The 24057-nt window shown below is 40.9% G+C and overlaps 3 protein-coding genes across 9 annotated transcripts; all 3 read left to right on the forward strand.

Moving 5' to 3' along the window:
• The first annotated feature begins 95 nt into the window (after nucleotides 1–95).
• LOC309690888 (snRNA-activating protein complex subunit 1-like) lies at nucleotides 96–3166 on the forward strand. 2 transcript variants are annotated; one of them, XM_082508325.1, is made up of 2 exons: nucleotides 96–1457; nucleotides 1596–3166. In XM_082508325.1, the coding sequence occupies exons 1-2, from the start codon at nucleotides 1357–1359 to the stop codon at nucleotides 2458–2460; spliced, it is 966 nt and encodes a 321-aa protein (XP_082364451.1). In that variant the 5' UTR covers nucleotides 96–1356; the 3' UTR covers nucleotides 2461–3166. The 2 variants fall into 2 exon arrangements, with proteins under 2 accessions (XP_082364451.1, XP_082364450.1); XM_082508324.1 differs by having other exon boundaries at nucleotides 96–3114.
• Nucleotides 3167–3896: 730 nt separating this feature from the next.
• arl9 (ADP-ribosylation factor-like 9) lies at nucleotides 3897–12255 on the forward strand. Its single transcript, XM_082548538.1, has 4 exons — nucleotides 3897–4366; nucleotides 5879–6056; nucleotides 9049–9224; nucleotides 10302–12255. Exons 1-4 carry the CDS (start codon nucleotides 4079–4081, stop codon nucleotides 10476–10478), a joined length of 819 nt encoding a protein of 272 aa, XP_082404664.1. The 5' UTR covers nucleotides 3897–4078; the 3' UTR covers nucleotides 10479–12255.
• Nucleotides 12256–12599: 344 nt separating this feature from the next.
• On the forward strand, nucleotides 12600–22314 carry spmap2l (sperm microtubule associated protein 2 like). 6 transcript variants are annotated; one of them, XM_082548552.1, is made up of 8 exons: nucleotides 12600–12687; nucleotides 12779–12809; nucleotides 14335–14391; nucleotides 14806–14970; nucleotides 16868–16996; nucleotides 20127–20268; nucleotides 20763–20897; nucleotides 21590–22314. In XM_082548552.1, the coding sequence occupies exons 1-8, from the start codon at nucleotides 12669–12671 to the stop codon at nucleotides 21719–21721; spliced, it is 810 nt and encodes a 269-aa protein (XP_082404678.1). In that variant the 5' UTR covers nucleotides 12600–12668; the 3' UTR covers nucleotides 21722–22314. The 6 variants fall into 6 exon arrangements, with proteins under 6 accessions (XP_082404678.1, XP_082404681.1, XP_082404682.1 ...); XM_082548555.1 differs by having other exon boundaries at nucleotides 14836–14970; XM_082548556.1 differs by lacking the exon at nucleotides 14335–14391 and having other exon boundaries at nucleotides 14836–14970.
• The last annotated feature ends 1743 nt before the right edge of the window (nucleotides 22315–24057 follow it).

Genomic DNA, 24057 nt, shown 5'->3' on the forward strand with positions numbered 1-24057 from the left:
TGTGAGTTTTTTTCCTAGTATGGCTCATTTTGAGGCTTTGTGCATGAATGGAGATGTTTATAGAGAGACTGGATGTATTTGTTGATGTTTACTGAAAATTCTCTGCTGGTCTTCTTAAAGATGGGTTGCTGTTTAAATTTTATCCATCACTCCAAAGTTCTTACTCTCACACATTAGAAAAAAAATTTCACCTTAGAAGCTTTTTTTCAGGGGCAAATTTTCCATGACAACATACCTCCTGGGGTCATTAGAGCATACACTGAACGTGTATGGAGAATAGTGGATGTGCTGGAAAAGAGGAAGACCACAGCTATGAATGTGAGATGGAGCCAAATGATCCAGATCATGATGAAGAAAAAGATCATAACTTTGACATTTAAGACTAAATGTAGCTGAAATTAAATTATGCAATGCTTTAAAATGTCCTGTTAATGTAATATTTGGGGGTTTTTTTAATGGTTAACGCAGGTCATTTTTTATAATTTAAGTAAAGGAAGTTAAACTGCACCTTAAATTTTCTCATACTTAATAATCTCTGTTGCTCTGTGAGATATGAAGCCATCATGTGGTCACAGAGAAAAATTACATGTGTAGCCATTTATTTAAAATCTCCAAAAATCCCTTTTTTACTTGTTATTATAGGAGGAACTTCTATTATACTGAAAATCAGATTACCGTGGTGTGCTTGTAATATTTTAATCCAGCATTTTTGAAAAAAAACAACAGAATAAACATGGATTTCACTTGCTGTAGTAGCACATAATCTAAAGGTCACTGGTGCATCATTTCTAAGTGATTAACAGCAACAAATGTCAATTTACCAACCAGCTGGTTCACTTCCTGATGCTCTTGCCTGGACTCTGCCTCGCCTCTCTAACGTTGGTCCAAATCCACTAAATCTGAGCAGTCCCTCTGATAAGCTTCTGTCTAATCTTGTCCACCCTGGTTACTCCCAGTCTTACTTTCAGTTCTGCCATGTCCAGCTCACCCTCCTGTCTTTTTGCCAGTACAACTCCATGCTGGTCCTATTCCTGCCTACCTACCTGTATGGCATGAGGTTGCCATAGCACTGCTTTACTCTTACAAAATGTCATAAAAAAGGAAATGTTAAGTTTGTCAAAATAAGCTGTTATTAAGAAAAACCCAGCCTCTCATTGTGCAAAGTCATCCCCTGGGCTAAGTTAGGGCCCAGTATGTTTGATGCACCTGGTTTAAATGGTTTTTACTTGGTACATCCTGCCACTACTGGGCGCTCTTGCTTGGTAATTTGCCATCAACGCACTACACCTGCTTTGACCACAGCTCACTTGTGGAGCAGCCAGCCTGAGTGAATCTCTGTGGGTTTTGGATGAAACGATGCCTCGTTTGCCGTGTGTTTACTCAGACTTCTTCTATGGCCCTCTGACTGAAGATGTGGAGGAGCTACTGGGGCGCTTCCAGCAGATAGACTCGGTCAGGTATGAGGATTTTTCAGCCCTCTGGAGGGAGATGGGCTTCTCTGATCTCTTCATTGGCACCATCAATGCGGGTGAACTGAAGCGGTTCTGCAGGGTGACTCTGGCCACAGCTGTAAAGTACTTCCTACCTCCATACAGCTACCAGATCCGAGTGGGGGGCTTGTACCTGATGTTTGGTTTCTACCACACGCAGCTCGCCGAACCACCTGTGATGATCCGGCTCGCTCTGAAGGACTGGACCCACGTGCAAGCCTTTCTCAAGGAATCTGTAGAATCCGGCCATCTTGATGTAGTTTATATCTACAAGAAGCTTGTGGCATCCAAAGCCATCCACTACACGGCCATGCCGCATTTTCTGACCTTCCAGAAGCAGCAGAAGCCAAAGAAGGACCATGTGTGCCCTGAGTTTCTGAGCAGGACAACCGCGGTGCGTGAGCTCATCAGTGCAGACACCCTGGAAGAGATAGCCAACCTCCAGGGCCTGTACGAGAAGCTGAAGGAGACCACCAAGGATGTGGGTTCCCAGATCACAATGACCCACAGAGACTTCACCTCACGCCTGAGAGACTGCATGTCAGAGTTCATCACCTGGCAGAACAAAACGTTCACCTCACAGCTACTCAAAGACAAGAAGGAAAGAGATGAAGAGGAGGAGGAAGAAGAAGAAGAAGAGGAGGAGGAAGAAGATGAGAAGGAGTCCTGCAGCAAAAGAGCGAGGCTTCTGTCCTCCATCAAGCAGAAGAGCTACAGCAATGTTCAGAAGGCGCCCAAGTCCAGGAGGCACCGGCAGGGTGAGCCAGCGGACTTGTCCAGTTTGGGGACTGAGCAGGTCCAGCGGGTCCCACAGAAAAAAAGACCACCTTCTCTCCGGGCCCGGACCTGGAAGAACCTCGGGGTGAAACAACAGGACAGCAACCTGCCACCCTGGCTGCTGAGTGCTCCTGAGCTGGAGGACGGGGTGCCAGTGAGGAGGACCAACCAGGCGGAGCCCTACAGGATGTGAAGGAGGAGGAGAGAAGATCATTAAAATAATTTAATCTACTATGTTTGTCACTGTTCAACTGGAATAAGTTAAGAAACTATAAATAAATGTTTTTGTTATAAAAATCATAATTTGAAAGGCTTCAATATATCTAAAATAATTTTTCTATACATTTTCGAATCTAACATTAGAAACCAGTTAACTGTGTTTTGTGTTAATTTCATGTTAAACTGTTGCAGGTCTGAATCCTTTTGTAATCCTTAATGAATCACTTACATGCTTTAAAGCCTCTGAAATCACCCAGAAGTGTATTTTAATACCACGGGTGGAAATAGAAAGAAAGAATAATATAATAGGTACCACCTTTGCAATGGGGAAAAAAAATAAATGAGGAGGAAACTTTTATCATAGTTAAAATTAGGCTATAAGAATTGTAAAATGAAATAAATTTCGTCTTATTTATTTGATTTAGCCTGTCTTTGTGTTACTAAGCGAGATTTATTTACATTTTTAAGGACCACATTGTAACCTTTTTGAGTTTAATTTAATATAAAGTCTGAATTACCTCTGGAGTTTTCTCCTTTGATTTGTATAACAAAAACAATATAAAATAAATTCTGAGAATGCATCTAATGCCCTATCCATTTGCAAAAGAAAGGGGGGGGGACTAAGAGTGTTTTTTTTTTTAAATATATATTTAATTAAAATGTATGGATCCCAGTCTTTAAATCACAAAATGCTTAGATGTTAAATAAGAAGGGAAGGATTTTATGTATGCGCTGTTATTCAAGCAATTAAAATGTTAAACATTTTAATTTCAGTTTTTTTTTTTTCTTGTGTATGAGTTCAGGTATCTCCACTGCAGGAATAGTAGTTCATTTTATTAATGACACTTGGGTTAAAGCCACCTAGCGGTCTGGATTCAACCCTTTTGTAGCCAATTTGATCCCCAGCTTGCTATCCCTCCTTTAACATTTTCACAATTTTTTTATTCTTGAAAATAAATATTTACTTTTTCCAACATTAAAAATAAAGAAGGTGTGACATTGGGTAAAATTACAGTTAAACTAATATTAGCACTTAGCTCAAATAAGTGATCAATAAAATAACATGGAATAATGACAAAACAATGAAAAAATATGGGGTAAAAATAAAAATACATAAAACCATCAAATATCGCAAATTAAATAAAAAATTATACTTTGACTAAGTAGGATAATTAGAACAGTTACCGCTTCTTTTTTTACTGCAGTAATTGTTCTTAAAATTTAAACTTTATATTGGCTACTAGTAATTTATATATTTTAAATGCAAGTGTATTATACAGTAGTTGGACACCCTAGCGGTCAGAGTGCGAATAACAGCGTTAAAGAAATGGTTGCATTAAAACATTTCAAGATTATTTTGCGCCATCTGGCGGCCGGTCTCAGAACTGCATCAACACCTCCGCGCACTTTATCCGGAAATATCGTTTTGAGAAGTTCCTCCGGAGCTTCCGGTCTGTTAATCCACTTGTTGAGCAGAGGAGAGGGGCGGGGAAGCGCTTACGGACTTACATTTTCACCAGAACTCCAATCATGTCGCAGGCAAACGGGTAAACGGCGCCCAGACAGAGCAGCAAAGCCGGCAGTTGAGCACCATGTTGAGTTTGAGCAGAGCTGGTATCGTCGGCGCCTCCGTCGCTGTGGCGGGAGGAGTCGCTTATCTTATCTGGAACTATGCGTCCTCCTCCGGGGAGGAGAAGCCCGAAACACGCCTGGGAGAGGTCGGTGAAAGTGACAGAGAGCAGCGGGAAGGAGAGAAGGATGAAATAAGAGAGGAAGAGACTCCGGTGATTAAAGCTCAGCAGCAGCAGACACAGTGTGCTGAGCCCACAACGGCCGTGGTTGAACCTGTAGCAGCTGCTGAAGTTCGGAACACATCACAGGTAACGTTCACCGGACACACCTGTGTGGAAATGTTCAGACTGCTGCTCCTAAAACACTACATCTGTGCCTTCACCCCAGCTGCCCCCCCGGGTTTTACACTTAAGACGAGACGAAGAAGCGTTTCGGTAAAATAACTTATTTTACATGTTGCGTAAAGTTGTACATATTTCAGCGGCAAATGCACGTTCTTTGGGGTTCCCACGTGGTGTTCTGGGAAATGTAGGCTGTTCCATTCAACTCAAAGGCGGTTTTCGGGACAGTTTAGTGAGGCAGCGGCTGGATTAATCTGCACATTTTATATATTAATTCATTTTTTTTTATTTACATCCCAAGAGAAGTTATTAAATAAAATAATTAAATAAATACAAAAGTAAAAAAAAATTTCACTGAGTAAATGGACATTTTGAAATATCTAAAATAAAATATGGGATGTGTAAACCAAAAAAGAGATTTTTTTTTCTTTTAGGTTATTATTATTATTAGTGCATATTACATTTTACTAACTAAACTAAAATAATGTCTGAGCTCGACCTACTGGACGGAAGCTTATTATAGTTAACTTAAAAAAAATCTGTCTAATTGTATTTAACGAATATAAAAATAATAAGAAAAAAAATTGAAAAACTAAGTATTTTTTTTTAAAAAAAGACCAATTAAATGTGCTAAGTTTTGTTATTTTGGTTAAGACTGGAATCAACTGCTTTCAAAAAGTTCTGTGTTTATATTGTAACATCTATAGTCAATTTCCTAAATCCTGCATCTGGCATGTACCCCAAATACAATAATACTTTAAAAGACTAAAACTCTGGCCCTGAAACTTACAAAAACTAAACTAAAACTAATCATTTTTCAGACAATAAAAATAAACTAAAATGAGCAATCACACTCTGGAAATTAACTGAAACTAAACTGAAATAAAAACAAAAGTCAAAGTGAAATAAATATAAAAACTAATCAAGAAAATACAAAACTATGATAACTCGGCCTGGAACAAGTTAAGAGACACTATTTGGCATGATTATGAATAAAGAGTAAAAAGGACCTTCCTTCCAAGATTTAACATGAGAAACAGGAAAAACTGCTTATTTCTGCACAGTTCTACACTATGTCGTATATTAGACCTATTCACAGTATTTTTAAATACTAAACAAAATCTGAAACATTAAGACAGTTGTTTGGTATATATTATCAATATTAGCTGTTCCTAAATAATATTTTTCTAAAGAATTATATACATTTTGGCGTTTCTTTGAGATTGAGAAACTGTCTACAGTACTTCTAGCCTGAGATTTATTTTTAATTACTAACCTGCAATATCAGTTCTGTCAGCTAACATCTGATTTTCTTCTTAAGATAATAATTAAACATCTTTTTTTGACTTAAATAATTTTTTTAAATAAAACTCAATTTTTACATTTACATTTCCTGAACCAATGACATCATAGAGGAAATAATCCTTTTTAATATTGGTGTGAATATCAGGCTCTGATCCAGTGTGGTCTGTGTTCCAGTCCCAGCCTGTGGAGTCAAAGGGAACACAGGTTCTGGTTCTGGGTCTCGATGGATCCGGAAAGACCAGCCTGCTGCAGTCTTTGTCCACCGGCCGCCTGGAGCAGGACATACAGCCGACACAGGGCTTCAACGCCGTCTCCATCAACAAAGATGACTGCTATATCGAGTTTCTGGAAAGTAAGCCTGAGCCCATCTTTAGTATGCTCTGTCTCATATGATCCAGTTGAAAATCACATATGTGTTGCTGTATTGCTGTACTGCTCACCAGTGCTGGAGTTAATGGTTATTAAGTGCCGGCCATTCTATCTACCGAGGGAATATACAGCCATACTCCTGTGCGCTGTGTACATCCCTCCCTCCTCCAATGTCAACAACAGGAATGAGGCACTGAATGAACTGTACCAGCACATCAGTGAGCAGCAGACAGCCCATCCTGATGCTTTTCTCATCCTGGCTGGGGATTTCAATCATGCAGACTTAAAGTGCGTGTTTCCAAAAATACAACAACACATAGACTTTCCAACAAGGGGAAATAACACACTGGACTTTGTTTACACCACCCAGAGAGGAGCTTACAAAGCTTTTCCCCTCCCCCACCTCGGCGCCTCAGACCATATCACTGTCATGCTAATGCCTGCTTACAGACCGCTCGTTAAAGTGACCAAACCGGTTCGTAAGCGGATACAAGTGTGGCCAGAGGGGTCTTCAGAGGCTCTACAGGACTGCTTTAATACTACAGACTGGAACATGTTTAAGCAGGCTGCCACCTATAACAACACCACTGACCTCCAGGAGTACGCAGAGACTGTTACTGCCTACATCAACAAGTGTATTGAGGATGTAACAGTCACGAAAACCATAACTGTCCGGGCCAATCAAAAACCATGGATGACAGGAGAGGTCTACAGGCTGCTGAAAGCTCGGAATGTTGCCTTCAGAGTTGGAGACGAGGCAAGCCTGAGGACAGCTAGGGCCAACCTTTCCCGTGGCATCAGAGAGGCTAAGAGACAGTACTCCAGGAAAATATCTCATCACTTCAAAGACAGCAGAGACTCACGGAGCCTGTGGCGGGGCATTCAGACCATCACAGATTACAAGCCCCCACCACAGACCTGTGATAGCACTATCCCCCTGCTGAACGAGCTGAACACTTTCTTTGCTCGCTTTGAAGTCCAAAACAGCACCACTGCACAGAAGACCCCACCCCCTCCTGGTGACCAGGTGATGACTCTGTCACCGGACAGCGTGAGGAGATCCCTCAGCAGGATCAATGCACGTAAAGCTCCGGGTCCTGACAACATTCCTGGTCGTGTACTGAGAGACTGTGCAGTGGAACTCACTGATGTCTTCACAGACATCTTCAACATATCACTCATCCAGGCTGTCGTCCCCACATGTTTTAAAGCCACCACAATCATTCCGGTTCCAAAAAAGTCATCTCCCTCCTGCTTTAATGACTACCGTCCTGTTGCACTTACTCCCATCCTGATGAAGTGCTTCGAACGACTAGTCATGCAGCACATCAAGACTGTCCTGCCCCCCTCCTTGGATCCCTTCCAGTTTGCGTATCGGCCCAACCGCTCAACCGATGATGCCATCTCCACTGCACTCCACTCGGCACTCACACACCTGGACAAAAATGACTCATATGTTCGAATGCTGTTCATAGACTTCAGTTCAGCATTCAACACTATAATCCCCCAACAGCTCACTCAAAAACTGGTCCAGCTGGGGCTCAACACCTCACTGTGCAACTGGCTGTTGGATTTCCTCACCGGAAGACCTCAAGCAGTACGGGTTGGCAGTAATACATCCAGCACCATCATTTTAAACACGGGGGCCCCGCAGGGATGTGTGCTGAGCCCCCTCCTCTTCACTCTGCTGACCCATGACTGCACTCCATCATACAGCTCCAACCTCTTCATCAAGTTTGCGGACGACACAACGGTGGTGGGTCTCATTAGCAACAGGGATGAGACCGACTACAGAAGTGAGGTGAGACGCCTGGCCACGTGGTGTGCTGACAACAATCTCTCTCTGAATGTGGAGAAGACGAAGGAGATTGTTGTGGACTTCAGGAGAATGCACACCCAACATGCTCCTCTGACCATTGACGGAGCGTCTGTGGAGAGAGTGAGCAGCACCAAGTTCTTGGGTGTGCACATCACAGAGGATCTCTCCTGGACGTACAACACCACAGCACTGGCCAAGAAATCACAGCAGCGTCTCTTCTTTCTCCGCAAACTAAGAAGAGCAGGAGCACCAGCCCCCATCATGTACACTTTCTACAGAGGCACCATCGAGAGCATCCTGTCGAGCTGCATCACTGTGTGGTTTGGAGCCTGCAATGCGTCCTGTCATAGAACCCTCCAACGCATAGTGAGAGCTGCAGAGAGGATCATTGGTGTCTCTCTCCCCTCCCTCCAGGACATTTACAGCACCCGTCTCACTAAAAAAGCCCTTTGCATAGCGGCTGATCCCACGCACCCAATGCAAAGCTTCTTCAAGCTGCTGCCGTCGGGGAGGAGACTGCGGAGTCTCCAGGCCAGGACCAGCAGGCTGAAGGACAGCTTCATCCATCAGGCTGTCAGGAAGCTTAACTCCCTCCCGATTCTGCCCCCTCTCCCCTCTCTCCTCCACGGTCTCACTGAACTCTGTCACACACACACAAACACACACACTCTCTGACTCACTCACTGGCCTGCACCAGTTACCAGTCACTTTGTGGAGCATTGGACTGCCATTACCTCATAAGACTTTGTTGTTACACTTTCTCTTACCGTACACTACTAAATCTCCATTTGCACTATTTGCCTATTTGCACTACTCTGCCTGGTTTACACTCAATGTCACTTACCCATTATAGTGTATATTGTATAGCTTTCTTGTTATATGTAAAATTGTATTTATTTAAATTTTTACTTTTTAATTATTTTACTTGCATTTTTAATCACTTTTATATTTAAATATATTTAAATGTTCATTTGCTATTTATCTAGGGATTGAGAGTAACGCAATTTCTATTCTCTGTATGTCCTGTACATGTGGCAGAATCGACAAATAAAGTTGACTTTGACTTTTGACTTTGACTTGATAATGCATAAAATGTAACAGAAATAAACACGGGAGTTGTATTTGAACAGTGTGTGTTGTCTCTCTCTTTTGACAGTTGGAGGTAAAGAGGATCTGCGGCCATATTGGCAGAAATATATCCCTAAAGCACTGCTGCTGGTATTTGTAGTCGACTCGTCCAACCCGCAGCTCTTTCCAGTGGCAAAGAAACACCTACACGAGCTGCTGGCCTCTCGTCCAAGCCTGCCTTTAATGGTGCTGGCCAACAAACAGGTGGGCGTGAAAGAAACAAGTTCAATTGATTTGTTTCAGACTTGCAACTGATGCAACTAAAGTAAACACAAAATAGAACTGGCTTTTAATGTGAAGAATTGCATTTATTTATTTATTTTCTATCCTGAACTCCTATCTTGTAACATGTCAACAGCAGGAAACAACAAAATAGAGATTTTCAGATATCAAGCTAAGCTGCAGCTGCCTGAAGTTTGGAGAAGGCTGCATTAGGCTTCGATGAACACACCTCATCACAGTCTTGTGATCACTCTCACTAAGCTCCTCTGTACGACATGTTCAGCTTTTTAATAAAAGGCATGTCTGTGCCACATAAACATTTTAACATGCACCAGTGATGTTACTGGTAGATGTGTGCTCCTTCCCTCTGCACGAGCTGTGGATAGCGATCTAAAGGATAGAACACCTTGGCCAGGGTTCAAAGCGAGCTAAGTTGATCTGAAAATGTGATGTCAACAGACTCCATGCACCGATTAGCCATGAGAGCAACTTGCCCAGACGCTTGCAAAGAAAAGCGTCTGGGCTTCTTTAAGTTGCTTGAAGACATTTCACCTCTCATCCGAGAAGCTTCTTCTTTGATCCTTCTCTGAAGAAGCTTCTCGGATGAGAGGTGAAACGTCTTCAAGCAACTTAAAGAAGTCCAGATGCTTTTCTTTGCAAGCTCCTTTCACTACGATGACCTGGATGACTGAGAACCTTCACAGACAGGTGTTTTAAAACTGAATGATGTGTCAGTCTATCACTTGCATTTCCTTTTGATTTGTATCTGTTTGCATTTTCTGTCCATCTGAAAAGCACGTATGTCGATTTAGATGTCACAAAATAAAATCTGAAAGATGGCTTCCATCCTTTTCTCATTTTCATATTTTGGGTTAAAATCACTGAAGCAGCAAACCCTGCAAATTTTATTCTGCAGTAATTTGGTGGTGGATAAAATGTCAGCAAAGATTTCTCAGACATTACGCCCTTCAAATAAGTTCATCTTTATATTTTTTTATATAATATAGGAGTATATCATCCTTATCTTACTTAATGCTCAATGTTTTTTTCTTTCTCCAGGACCTTCCAGGTTCCTGCGGCATCACTGACCTCCACGACGCTCTGTCTCTGTCCGAGCTCGGCGACCGGCGCTTGTTCCTCATCGCTACCCACGTGAAGGAGGGCGAGACGGAGCTGAGCTCTGGCGTGCAGGACGCTCAGGCCCTGATCTCCCAGTTGGTTTGTGACAGTTTATGAAACGCACTGTTAACTCCTGTCACTTAATCACATTCAGTGAGCTCTTTGCACTTTTTTTTTAACTTTACTGTTTTCACTACGTTTGTAGGCTAAACCTCTGGTATTTATTTCTGTTGGTATTTCACGTTTGTGAGGAGGAAAAAAAACCCTCACTGTTTGTTGGCCTGTTAAATTTTTTTTATTGATTTGTGTCAAACTGGGAGAACACAAAACCATTATCTCTATTTTTGTCCCAGCAGGTGATGTGTGGAGCCACAAATGTTAACATTTACAAGACTGTTACTGTGTTTTAAATTTTTAATTCCTTCTAATGTTGTTTGGAGCTGCAGTTGCAGTAGTTTTCAAATCGATCTTAATGATTTAAATGTGTCAGCGTATTTCATACTTGCATACAAATCTCAAGCTGCTTAAATTCGTCATATCAGCTGAGACAAGTGGCCCAAACTAACTTTTACTGACTGAGATCTCAAATTAAAACATACAATTTTGTGCTTTTGGACTGTACACCACCACAGTGAACATCAAGTCCAGACTTTCAGTATTAATTCGTGGGTTTTAATAGAAGTGCTGCATAAACTGTTGAGGAATTACAGCCATTTTTATACACACCCCTCCTTCTCCATACATTTCTCTACCCATTATTCTGTTAGTTAGTCTTGGTTTAATCTGTTCAAACGTATATATATTTATATGATTTTTGACAAAGTATGATCGGGCTTTCCTGGATTGTACACTAACAGTGATTTGCCCACCTCCCTGAGAGCAGTCTTGACTGGTTAGATAGTAATGCTGTTTCGTAACCATGGAAAGAACTCTGGGATCATTCTCACTGATTTTTCCTCCCCGGTCTTCCAGGCCTTTAGGTTTTGCTGAGCTGGCCGATACCGCATTATTGATTTGGCCTCTCCTCAAGTGTTTGCTGTCTCTCTGATAGGTGTAGTTTGGTTTTCAGATCAATGAAGACCTTCTCCGCTTTAATCGACACTTCTTTGGACCTCATATTGAGAAATCCAGTGAACGGCTATCAGATGCAAGTTTAACACTTGGAAGCAACTTCAAATCATTTATCTGCTTTCTATTGAAAAACGAGCAGGGAATTGTTCATCAACTGTCCAATTACTTTTGAGACTGGACTGTGTATTAAAAGGCTGTAATTCCTAAACAGTTGACATTTTTTGTTGAAGCCCTTAAATTTAAGATAAAAGTCTGTTCTTCAAACACATCTGGACTGTTTGATTTAAAATCCTCTGTGGTGGTGTATGGGAAAAGGCAAAATTACAACAACAAAAAATTCATGAAAGGTTCAACTGTTAAAATGTCTGAAAGTGACACCATTTTGCCATGTGGGGCCGCTAAAGTGCAAACTTTGACTCTGTTCTGCCGTTAATATCAAAATCTTGAAACATTTAAGCATAACGGAAAAAAACTAAAAGACATGGCTCTTTGCTGCAATACTGCTGCTTTATTTTGAGTTTATTATCGCTCAGGAGTGTTACAGCTTTAAAAACACACGTATGTAACGCGTTCATTGTTATCTTATTCATTGTGTGTCGTCTTAATGCTTTAAAAAGGAGTTTGGTTTTTTATCTTAAGAACTGAATAAAACGAAACACCTTCATATGTAACACTTTGGTGATTTAAAAGGGCGCATTACTTTTTGTTTTTTGTGACTCCTATTTTTCCAAAACCAAAACATGCATTTTACAGTAATGTGTAAACAGTTTGATGATGTCTTATTGGCCATTATTTCACATTTAAATAAACAGTTTCCACTGAATTATTCTTTTGCATTAAATCTTTAGTGTTTTGAACCACTGACCTTTCACATAGTTTTGTTTACAACAGCACAGCTCTGTGTCGTTGCTCATGTGAGCACAAAGCCTCATCACAAACATAGCGCTTGACATTTAGTCACTTCACACCATTGGAGCACATTTATATTTTGAATCGAGCTCTCCAGAATGCCACAGCAACAGTAGGCCTCCCAACTGACCTAGAAGTGTCCACTTTCCTTATAACGTTCAGCTTCTGAAGTCTTGAGTGGGCCGGATGGTTGAGTTAACCACACAGACTCCAGTTTCAGGGCGTCCTCAGGTGTGGAGCTGGTTGCTAAGGACTCCTGCTGTGGCTATGGAGAGAGTAATGTGACATCAAGCTGACGCATCCAGCTCACAGCAGCCGCAAGGGGAGATGGTGTCTGGAAAACAAGGTAAATTTATCACTTTATACATGCAAAATAGTCATCAAATATTGGGGGGTAGCCTTAACTCATTTTTTGCTTTTGTTTTTTATTCTTGCAGCTGTTCAGTCCACATTTGGTCCATCACAGAGGTGAAATGGTTTTGATCTTTATGCCTTTCTCAGAAAGTTAATCATTCTCAATAGATTTGGTGTGTTTGTGTAAAATATTGACCACTATAAGGAGATATTGTGCGTTGCAACATTCCTACCAACAGTCTGCCCCAGGGCAGCTGTGGCTACAACTGTAGCTTGCCTCCACCAGTGTGTGAATGGGTGGATGACTGGGTGTGTAAAGCGCTTTGGGGTCCCTAGGGGGGACTAGTAAAAGCGCTATACAAATACAGGCCATTTAACTATAAACTCAGGAATAAACAGCTGAAACAGCATTTTCTTGCTCAAGAGTTTTCCACCATATCGGGTGTAACAAAATGTAGGTTGTGAGGGGGAAACAATATCCCCCGATAGGTTGGCGAAGGGAAATCGGTTGCAGAGACGATACTTTTCCAAAAAAAAAAATCTCTTTGTAATTGCATTGGTTGCTTGCAGATTGCTGCAGTTGCCTATAATTTTCATAGAAGATACAAACTTGTCTGCAAACTGAGCAGTGGCGCAACTTTACTGCAAAATAAAAGTTAAAGTTTTTTATGAAGTAGAAAGGTCTCTGTTTCCAGTTTCTGGGGTGTATCACTAACACTCTGAGAGTAGTTGCAGGTAAAGTTGGTGTGTTCCATACAAACTGTGGGCGACTGCTAAAATGTTACTCGTGGACCAGTCAAGGCCTGTGTAGTTGGGGCCTTATTCTAAACATGGCGAGTGCTCATGTGAGTACAAAACCTCAATAGTAGCTAACAGTTTTAAAAAAACTCAGTGTTGAGAATAAAAAGGCTTAAGGCAGGAATGAAGTTAAAAGTAATAAAAAGTCTGGAAGAAAAATTTAGCTTCAAGTCTGGCAAAGAAATTTGAAACTTAAATGTCAGCAATAAACAGTTAAAACACCAAAACTCTTAACAGGTTAGGTAAAATCATGATAAAACCATCTAATTAACATAAAGTCATTAAGAAAGAATAGAAACATTAAGCTAAAAGTCAGGATTAAACCATTTAAAGGAGCTAAAAGTGTAACCAGCTGAAACCAACATAATGAATAAATGGGGGAAATAGTTTGCCTACAGTTTTAGATTAAGCTTTTGATGCTAATACTGATGCAAGCTTAAAACCAACACCTGAAAATTCAAAGCTATGTTGTAAAAATCCATGTTTTATATAATCAGTAACCTCTAGTAGGGAGTATTTTTGGAACATTGCAGATATTAAAGGGGTTAAATGGAGGTGGTGGTGCAAAATAGGAAACCACTGTCATGAAAATGAATGACTCACAGTCAAACTCTGGCATTCGCGTCTTTGCTTTTTGATTGGTGGTAAAGATTTAAAGTTGAAACAGAGATTTTAAAAAAATGAGCGAGACTGTTTGGGAGCCAAAATATGGAAAACCCTAAACAGAGAAGGGAAACTCGCTGAGCGATTGCACAGCCCCGCTTTGGGCCCACAGTCCCTGAAATACACTCGTATTTATTGTTAGTTTTTGCTGTTTTGTGAATGCTGTGTCGTTTGACAGAATCTTGGAGTTGGCTCAACACAAAACCTCAAAAACAGTCTGGGCCACGACTCCTTGGTGAGTAGCTGACTCACACGAGCATCTTCCCCTTGATTAAAACCGAATTCTTTCTGCACACAGACTTTTTGTAACGCCACAATGGCCACTATTCATCACACGTCTGTTTTTAAAGCCCTAAACATTTTGAGCATACTTAGTTCTCTTCCAGCTGTTACATCATTTGAAAATTGACTTAAAACTGACTCCCAAGAATTCAGGAGCCTATGTGGTCAGTGTTTCCTTCTTTTGAGTGCAATTTCTCCAAAGTGCATAATTAAAGACAGATGTCTGGCACCCACCGAATGTGTGTTTAAAAGAGAAAAACAATAGAGAAATGAGAAGAATTTATGGTTTGTTGATTGAATGGATCTTTTTTTTTTTCTTTGGGAAAATATTTATTCTGTCTCTGCACAAAGATGCTTATCATCACAGCTCCTTTTTGGAAACCTTTCCATTGATCAGTGAGAAGCTGAGCTGGGGCAACCAGGGGCCTGTATGGCCCATCTCCGCTTCAGCGCTCGGAGCCGCTCCAAGTGCAAGAATCCAATACCTATCCAGGCACAAAAGAGATTTCTCAGCAAGGGAGGACCACCGGAGGTAACTGTAGCCCGGCTGTTCCTCCAACATTATTGATGACTCTATCAAAAAGACATGAGAGGGAGGGCTGTTTGTGATCAGAGCAGTGTACACAAGCTTTTTATGTTGTGATGCATCAACATATTTGTGTGGAAATCTTCGCAGAGCTCTTTAGCACAGAGTAAAGTGATGTTCGGGACTGATGCCAGGTGATCACCCTCGAGAGCTGTCAGGCTCGATTAGTGCTAGCTACAGGTCCACAGCTCTTCTGTTTGTTGTTTCTCCTGCATCAGCTGTCGGATGAGAGGAGCAACGATGTTCAGTGTAACTCAATCAGAAACCCACGCGCAGGAAGTGCAGCTCACTGAACTGCAGTAATAATTCACTGTAACGGAAGATGACACTGATCACCTGCTGGTTTGGTGCAGACCATCAGCTATAGAGGAGCTTGATTCCCGATGCTCACTGCATACATACTGATCCTTTTTTCCCTGCCTCTGATTTGCTGTAAGCTACATCAGTTAAATGTATTTACAGGGCTATTGTATCTGATAATTAGCCTCAATGCCTAATTTAATGAGAGTGCAGGCAAGATGTCTAGTCCGCTTTGTTCATTTCTAATCTGATTATTTGGCTCTGTGGTCAAGGTTTCTTTATCAATAGTGTCACGTTAATTATTTTACTTGGCAGCTGGAACTTTTGAATTTTTCAGGCCAATTAGGTGTGCAGCTAATTATTATTATTTATTATTATTATAATCACTATTTGACTTGATGATCCCTAAATCCAGACAGATGATGTCAGTGTTAATATAAAACAAAGAAAATCAACAAATCCATATATTTGAGAAGCTTTTTTGGCATCTGTAAAGAAAAACAGCCTAAAAAGATGATAGGTAATCACTGAAAATCTTTTCAGATGTATTAGAAAATTAATATGTTAACATGTAAAATCATTAATCAAAGGTACGTTCTTTAATTACCCTTTAATTAAAGGTTTCACCACAAGGGGCAGTGTTGAAATGTGCAGCTTCTTTTTGCTCGCCCTCAGTTTTTTGCCTTTTCCGGGTCACCATTTAAGTTAAGATACCTTTCTGAAAAAAGACTACATTACTTAAATACACCATCTTGTGGTATAAATTGGTATTGCACAAAAATACAGTCCAGCCCCATTTCAACTTCAGCAAACGTCTCTCCAGCATAATACATAATACATAGACACTATGGACATGAAGTCATAGCAGTTGGTTCTTCACATTATAGTGACAACTATAACTATTTTAAGCTCAGGAATTTACAATAGTTACCTTTAACAATTAAATATTTTCTGATTTCTGCTTTTTAAGAGAAAATTGCTCAAATTTGAACTGTTGTGTGGATAAATTGTTTGTGGTGGCAATTTTGTACTTTTTACTCAGCTTTTTTAGATTAGAGGAGTGGATCGTTAGTTCAAGATAACGGCATTAACAACAAAAGAGTAAGATTTTGTATTTTTTATTGCTAGTGTCAACAAATGCCATGAAAAGTCCAAAACCAATTTGTTAATCTTTCTATGTGCCATTCGTCTTTTTTATTGATATAAAAAGTTTGATCCGATTTTTTCCTCGTTATTTGAATCAGGAAGGATTCTGCATCGGTGACACACCGTCGAGGAGCAAAACAATGCGAAGCGAGCATTTAACCTCGAGTGTCACTCCGCAGTCTCGGCTGCATAATGAAATTTAAATGTTTTTCCGGCTGCATTTTCCACTCATTCCCCCGTCATCAGCTGAACACTGACACTTAACCATTGTTCTGAATTGCCCCTTCATCATCATCCCCTCCTCCTACTTTCTTCTTTCTGGCTCAAGACAATGTTTTGTTCCAGACACACAACACAGCACATAATGGGCACGCTAATGGCTTCCATTTTCCTGCAGGAAGGAGGAGGCGGCGACGGCGAGCCTCTTCAGGAAGACCCAGCGACCTTCCTCCAAGACGTCCCAGTACGAAAACACCCTGCGTTTGTCGACACCCAGAACCAGGACTCGAAGCTCCCAGGATGCAGGGTAAAAGCCTCAGTGCATGCTAAACTTAATCCATGTGTGTTCATGTTACATGCAAACATATTATCTTTGCAGCTGGAGAGCCCTGCACAATAAGCATCTTCTACTTCTACTTCTCTATTTCAATGTGAACCATTTCCAAATGATCTGTCTGAAACAGCTGTTACATGTAACCTACAGGTCAATCAGTGACACTCAAGGGATACTATTTCCTCTGACGTCTAGGCATAAGAAGCATCAAACCCGTGCTTGGTTTAAATGTTTTTATGCAACACAAGATGGGATGGAAACGTTTTTTGTTTCTGGTCATAAAAAATGAAAACACAAAACCTTCTCCTTCACGGTTGTCTCCTTGGAGGCTATCGCCAGATCGTCCTGTTTCAGGAATACCAGGTCCATCACAGGTGACGCCTCGCACCCCACCCACCACTGACCCTGGTCAGTGCCTCAGGGCAGTCAGGTCCCACACCTCCAGACTCACAGCACCTTCTTCCCCTGAGCCATTTAGACTGTTAACAAACACTATCTCCTCACAAACCACCACTGCCCACCCACCTCACCAATCTGAGCCACGGTCTGAGTAACTCTCATCACTCATGTCACTCACATACAGACTCCATTCAGACCAAGTCTTTTCTTTGCACTACCTCCAAGCACTTTGCTCTCCAATGTGTGCCTTTCCATTGTTTTGTATATATTCCTCCAGTTTATATGTATTCCTCTAGACTGTATATAATATCTCTTCTGTTTGCTATTTTTTTCCTGATGTTTTTACTATTCATAAAATTTTTTTTACTCCTGCACAGTTGGCGTGGAGCACCCATAATTTCCTTTTACACGTAGAATGGCAATAAAGGGCTATTCTATTCTTGATCTCCCCTCAAGTGCTTCAAACGGTTTGAAGGTGTTTGAAGGTCCCTGGTGTTTTTGCGTCATCTGCAACATCAAATTAGCACAGAGGGCAAACATCAACCACTGTATCAAACACAATGAGCGACCATGATCAACTTTCCCAGTCATGGTTTAAGTCCCAGACTATAAGGAAAAATGCCACAAAGATCACCACTGATAATCTTTTTAGTCTAGGACTAGGCTTAATCCTAGTCTGGGAAACAAACACCATAATTTTTCTTTTCAGAGATTAACAGAGAGCTAGATGTCCGATTGCAACTCCCAGGTATTTAACCTCTAGTGAGGTAGACATCTTTGCACATGACGACCCTCAGGACCACCTCGAAGGTAATAACCCCACCACAGGTTAAATACCAAGACTCATCCAAATGAAACATTTTAAAAAACCTTTTCTCCCCAAATCGTTTGGGCTATAACATCCTGACGAGTCTGAGAGAAGACATTCAACAAAAAATGGCCGTAACTGTGCACAGCACTGTTAAAATATCTTTCCTTGGTCACCACTGGAAGCTGTCCAGAGGTGCTCAAGGAGAGGGCCTCAAAGGGGCAGCAGACAAGCTGAAAGATTTTCTTTTTGCGGAGGGAATCTTTCTTTGCCTGTTATATGAGCCATGCTGCTGTTTTAGAGATTAACATGATCAGTAATACAATTTATCATATATCACACAATTAAGGACCTACCGTCTACCAGTTTTCCAGATGTGAGGTGTCTTAACATGGAGCTTACTTACCGTAGATTAGTCCTGCATTGATGCAAATAAAATCACGAGTCTTTTATTTTGTTGCAATACTTTGGCAACTCTGAGCTTTTTAAGACTAAACACTAAATCAATTGTGTAGTAAGAAGTTTATAAATAAATGCATTTTCATTAAGTAAAAGCTTATGTGACTCAGTTTGGTTTGGTGGATTTGAAATTTTACATGGTATATTTATATATTTCCCCCATTTGCCATTATGTCAAACTGCTCGTTACTGCTTCGGCGTTGAGAAGCATATAAGCAGCAGCCAGACAAACTCTTTGAGCTGTCTGTTTTAAACGATATTTCCACGGCCCCCCATCACATGTCAAACTCCAAAGCCTTTATTCTCCCTGCAGGAGCTCACATGCAAACCAAAGTCTCAAGTTTAATTCCAGCAGAATGTAACAAATCATAAAGTTAAATCTGAGAAGGCCGAGCAGAGGATCAGGCCCAACACTGTGCAGTGTGAGGAAGCCAGCGTTCGTACATCTGTTATTTCAGTGACAGACTGTGGAAGAGCGAGGAGACGAGACAATAGAGCTTATTGTCCAAGGCTCAGCACCTCTGGGACCCTCGTAGACTGCCGCGGAAGTCTTTTTATAAATCCCGAGCCCAGCGGCAGCAGCTGAACATGTAGTTGGATGGAGTGAGATGCATCCCAGGTTTTGTTTGTTTTGTTTGTTTGTTTGTTTGTTTGTTTCAAATCAGTACAAGTTGATGTCTGCATTTTTTAGGCTACAAATATCACAGTGATTGCTGTTTTAATGTCCTGTATAAGAAGTAACAATTGCCAGACTCTCATCTTGTTGCTCTAAGAGATACAGACGGATAAATGAGTGAGACAAAACAAAGCAGATAAAATCAAACCCAAAAAGGAGATTGTGAAGAAAAAAAGCGCAGAGTAAGCCAAAATGATTTGGGAGCATTTCTGTATCTGATCCTGTAGTGAAGATAAGCTGAACTACTGAGGCAATAATTATACATAAATGGAAGCACACGAAGACTGAATAATAACAAGCAAACTGGACACACGATCAGGCAATAAACTACCCAAAAAAGCTTAAATGTTGTAAATATTCTCTTTTTTTTTGACATTTTTCCTTTATTAGGCTGTGACAGAGTTTTGTTGTACTTACATGACGCACATCTTAGTCACTTTCCCAGTAAGGTTTACTCATTTAGCTTTGTCTGTTTGTTTTCTAGCTTTTGGCCTTATCCGTGCCTTCAATGGGAATGAAAGTTTCACCATACCATAGTGTTTAGAATACTTATCAGCTTATCTTTAACATGTATTTGCATATTTTTTGAAGCTGCGTGGCAGAGAGCTGCTGGTACTGACAAGAATGATAAAGATTTTGAGGATTATTTGAGGAACACGATTGTGCGAGGCCTAATGTAAGAAGAATGTGAGAATTACGAAGCCCTGCATTATCAGGGGTTTATTTCTCACGGTATAAGATGCCGTCTGCTTGTTCCACAGGCCTCCTCACACGCCTCAGTGTGAAAAAAACTGTCCTGTGTGGCACACCGATCCCAGGGTGAAAAGTGCCGTGATCACACCTCGACTGCTGCAGCTTTCCAAACCCAAACTCGCACATCCGGACTTCCAGAGGAGCAGGGAGGTAAGAGGAGCAGAGCAGATCATTTCAGAAACAAATCCGTGCAAACATCCATGCTCTTTTTCAGTTTGGTGCCTCATGGCTTCTTGTGTAATCACAGGGAGGCTTAATCACACACGCTTTTGTGAAATATGCTTTCAATATTTTATTGGCATAGATTCAGCTTGAAAATTGTTGTTTTTTTGGTGGTGAAAGAATTTGTTTAATGGGGTTTACACTGCATTGAATTAGCTGTAATAGGAAAAAAAGAAATAAAAGCCACATATTTGTAGCTTAAAAGATAAAATCTTTTTAGGTTCGGGTAATTAGGAACTTTTCTTCCACGTAATCGTTAGCAGCCACTTTGATCTAAACTAAATGTTTTAAACCTCGGGCTCTTAAATTTTTTGCACCTAAATGTGAAGTGGTCGAGCAGATTTATAAACAAATCAGCCTTCCTCTGTCTCTGCAGGGATGTGTTGTGAAAGTAGAAACTAATACCTTCTGTTCGTCTGCAGAGCGTTGCTTCCATCGTCTCTCTCTCATCCAGAAAAGCTCGCATCTCGCAGAGACTCGTCCAGCTGTCGCTGCCCAGACTGAAGGAGAGCAACATCTGCTGCACACTTGGACGTCCAGAGGAATCCATCTGGACTGTAAGTGCTCTCACTAACACAGCATCACCCCATGTCACTAAATACTGTACTACTTTTAGTCTAGCATGCAGACTCCAAGAACAAGAAGTGTGTTCTTATTTTATCATTTCTTCATCCTCTTGGAGGCCACTTAAAAGAGCCGGTGTTGCTGGTGGCCTTATTTTACACCTTTGCAACCTCTGAAATTTCCCCAGCAAACCCTCACATACTCTGTTACAGATAGTATAACACCAACATTAGTCTAACCCCAAGTTTATGATGCCAAATAAATACCATCAGGAGGCTCAAAGACCAGTAATGTGCGGCTTTTAAGGAACACTAGAAAAGTCTTTCAGCAAAGCATAAATTAAAACTGTTTGTTAGGGTTGTGTATTCAACATCACACTGTCAATTCAAATATTTTCCAGCTGTGTGAACCAGTTGTTTTACATCATAAAAACCTTGTTTTAATGAACTGTGACACTTTCCAATAATTATAATCAGGCAAATGAATACTTAATGTCGTTCTGCCGATGGAGAAATTCTGGGACTTGTTGTTTTGCAGGATGCCTTTTATGTTTTGATGAAGGTCATAAAAATGCAGCATAATTACCAGCTTTTACCACTAGAGTTTAAATTTTTATTGCTCACTTATTCTTTTTTTCCAAGTGGCTGTGATTAATGGAATTTAATGTTTGAATCTCAATAATAAGGTTTCAAGAGCAGCGAGGAGAGCCACAGCGAGCGCTCGCATTGAGATGCTGGCAGAACCAAAGCAGCTTTCCAAGGACTACATCCCACCACGAGACCCAGAGTGGAGCCGGAAAAACGTCCAGTCCATCTGAGTGCGCGTCGCCATCGAGTCGGTGTTTCACCAGACTGAACTCTTTGTGTTTTCCACCCCAGACTAAAGCAGAAACATTTAAAGGTCGAAATTCAGATCCTGTATTCGTGTTTCTGTGCTTTATTTACATTCACAGCCTCTTTAATGGTAATTATGACAGTTATTTCGAGCGAGTTATCACAGCTTGTGAACAGAAAAAGTAGTACCAAGAATGAACCCCCGACTTACTGTGAAATTAATGACGAGCCAGAGAGATCCAACAGGGAAACACTGGAGTGTCTGTCTCTGTGTAGCTCTGTCGTCATCATCATCAGCATGTCTATGAAATCTTAAATGAGTTAGCGTTGGACTGGATATGGCTGACCTGATATATTGCTGGTTTAAATCTCTGATGCCTTGGCAGATTGAGGGAGTAATGTTAAGAATAAAAACATGTCTGTGGCTCTCTCTGTCTACAGTCTGCAGCTTTTGTCTGAGCCTTGGCACGATACTGCGATCCACGTGGTTTTTGCCTTTGCAGCCGAGCAGGATTCTGCATTTTATTACAACCATGTGTGTATGAATCTATAATCACTCTCAGAGTCATGTCACAAATCTCTGGATTTTTTTTTTTCAGGGTAAAGTAGAAGCTATTCAGAAGCTGCTCCTATGTCAAAGGTCATGACTTTGACATAGGGTGCCGGGACATCATCGTGAAAATCCTGCTGTTATCTTATTTACAACACTGGCTGCTGTAACTAAGCGCTTTGTAAAAAATTGCTCATCCATTATTCTAGAGTGAACCTACAACCCACTGTGAGGCTAATCAGGGATTAGCCGGCTGCAATCACGACATCCAACCGTGAGGTGTAAAGAAGGCAGAGGAGGTGGCGAGGATGGAGGCAAAGCAAATAATAAAAAGTAGAAATCCTGTTAGCTGAGAAAACGTTCTCAGAGGTGGGAATTTGACTGAGATGCAAGAGGAGTCAAAAAATCGTTTAGTTTCTCCATTTATGCTTTGCATTTAACATGATTTTAAACAGTTCCCCCTTAATTTACCTTAAACATTTATTCATGAGAGTAAAGCAAAAAATAAGAATTTCCACCTCTGCAACTGTTTACATTGTTGTTTAGATCCACATCTGTCCTGATATGACCTTTGACATTTCAGATACAAAAAGGACTTGCTTTATCATTTTGTCATATTAGACACCCAAAGACAGTCTTTGGGATCGTGCTGAAAAATGAAGCTGTAGTCAATCGGATGCTTTCCAGACGATATTGCACGGTGATAATTTTCCGCATTTACAATTCAATCGCTTTTGACATGAATCCCAACACCACTGGCTGAAATGCAGCCCAAACCACAATAGAGCCACCACCATGTTTTACAGATGGCTGTAGAGACTCACTGTTGTACCTCTCCTCCTGACCGCCTCCGTGCAAGGAAATACTGCTGATGATTTAAATCAAAAACTTTTAATCTGGACTCCATGAGTCCTGATTTCATTCCAGCTCTTGTGTAATTTGGCAAAAACCTTTTCTCCCTGTTTCCCTCCCATAAGGATGTCTTCTTTCAGGCTTTAACCCTCACCCTGAAACTATTTCTGCTGAGGCTTCAGTGAACAGTAGATGAATCAACTGAAGGATCCCAGGACTGACCTGAAAATGGGTGGGATAAAACAGCAAAAGCCAGAGAAAAACACTTTCTGAAAAAGTAGCAGCAAAAGCTTCAGTAAAAAGACAGCAACTGGCTGAGGCGGGTACATTTTGCTCTCCTGAGTTGAACTATCATGCGAGTTGTACCGTGATTCCAGGTTAACAATAGTGTGCTCAAAGTAGCAAGTGTAAATATGCAAATCTTTGAGACTAAACAAGAAATATTGATAGCACGTCAGGTCCTGAAGGGTGTGAGCATTTCTTTACTCCTCTTTTTTTACAGCTTATAAACGGAGCCGTTTTAAATAAAATGATGAGTCCATTTATTTTATGTCCACGCCCACGTTTGTTTTGCCGCCGGGACTTTGTTTCTGTGTCTTTGCTGTCTTTGCGTTTCACTTCACTTTTATCTCTCACATGTGTGTTTTGCCAGCAGCCTGACACAGGATGTTTTGCTGCTGTATGGTTAGTCCACACCTTCTGCTAAATACAGGAAGCAGTTAAAGTGAGATGTTCTTAGGGTGATGATGCAGTCACTCATGGCACAATGTTCATGTTATAAAACCGTCCTGTTTTAGACCCGAGTTTAAAACTAATATTTACCAGTCCGGTTATGAAGATCCTTCAGAATTACCACAGATAAATCGTAGTATTTAAGAATTCATTTATCTCTTTCATTCCTGTTTGCATGGCATTGCT

This window comes from Aulonocara stuartgranti (genome assembly GCF_965226115.1).
Source record: "Aulonocara stuartgranti genome assembly, chromosome: 2".
In the NCBI taxonomy this organism is placed as follows: Eukaryota; Metazoa; Chordata; class Actinopteri; order Cichliformes; family Cichlidae; genus Aulonocara; species Aulonocara stuartgranti.

Excerpts from the sequence above, each read along its gene's own strand:
- LOC309690888 (XM_082508324.1), top strand. The coding sequence starts at position 1,357 with ATGCCTCGTTTGCCGTGTGTTTACTCAGACTTCTTCTATGGCCCTCTG.
- arl9 (XM_082548538.1), top strand. The coding sequence starts at position 4,079 with ATGTTGAGTTTGAGCAGAGCTGGTATCGTCGGCGCCTCCGTCGCTGTG. Across the intron at positions 4,367-5,878 it reads AAGTTCGGAACACATCACAG|TCCCAGCCTGTGGAGTCAAA; the intron begins GTAACGTTCACC and ends TCTGTGTTCCAG. Across the intron at positions 6,057-9,048 it reads CTATATCGAGTTTCTGGAAA|TTGGAGGTAAAGAGGATCTG; the intron begins GTAAGCCTGAGC and ends CTCTTTTGACAG.
- spmap2l (XM_082548552.1), top strand. Across the intron at positions 14,392-14,805 it reads GTCTGGGCCACGACTCCTTG|CTCCTTTTTGGAAACCTTTC; the intron begins GTGAGTAGCTGA and ends TTATCATCACAG. Across the intron at positions 20,898-21,589 it reads CAGAGGAATCCATCTGGACT|GTTTCAAGAGCAGCGAGGAG; the intron begins GTAAGTGCTCTC and ends CTCAATAATAAG.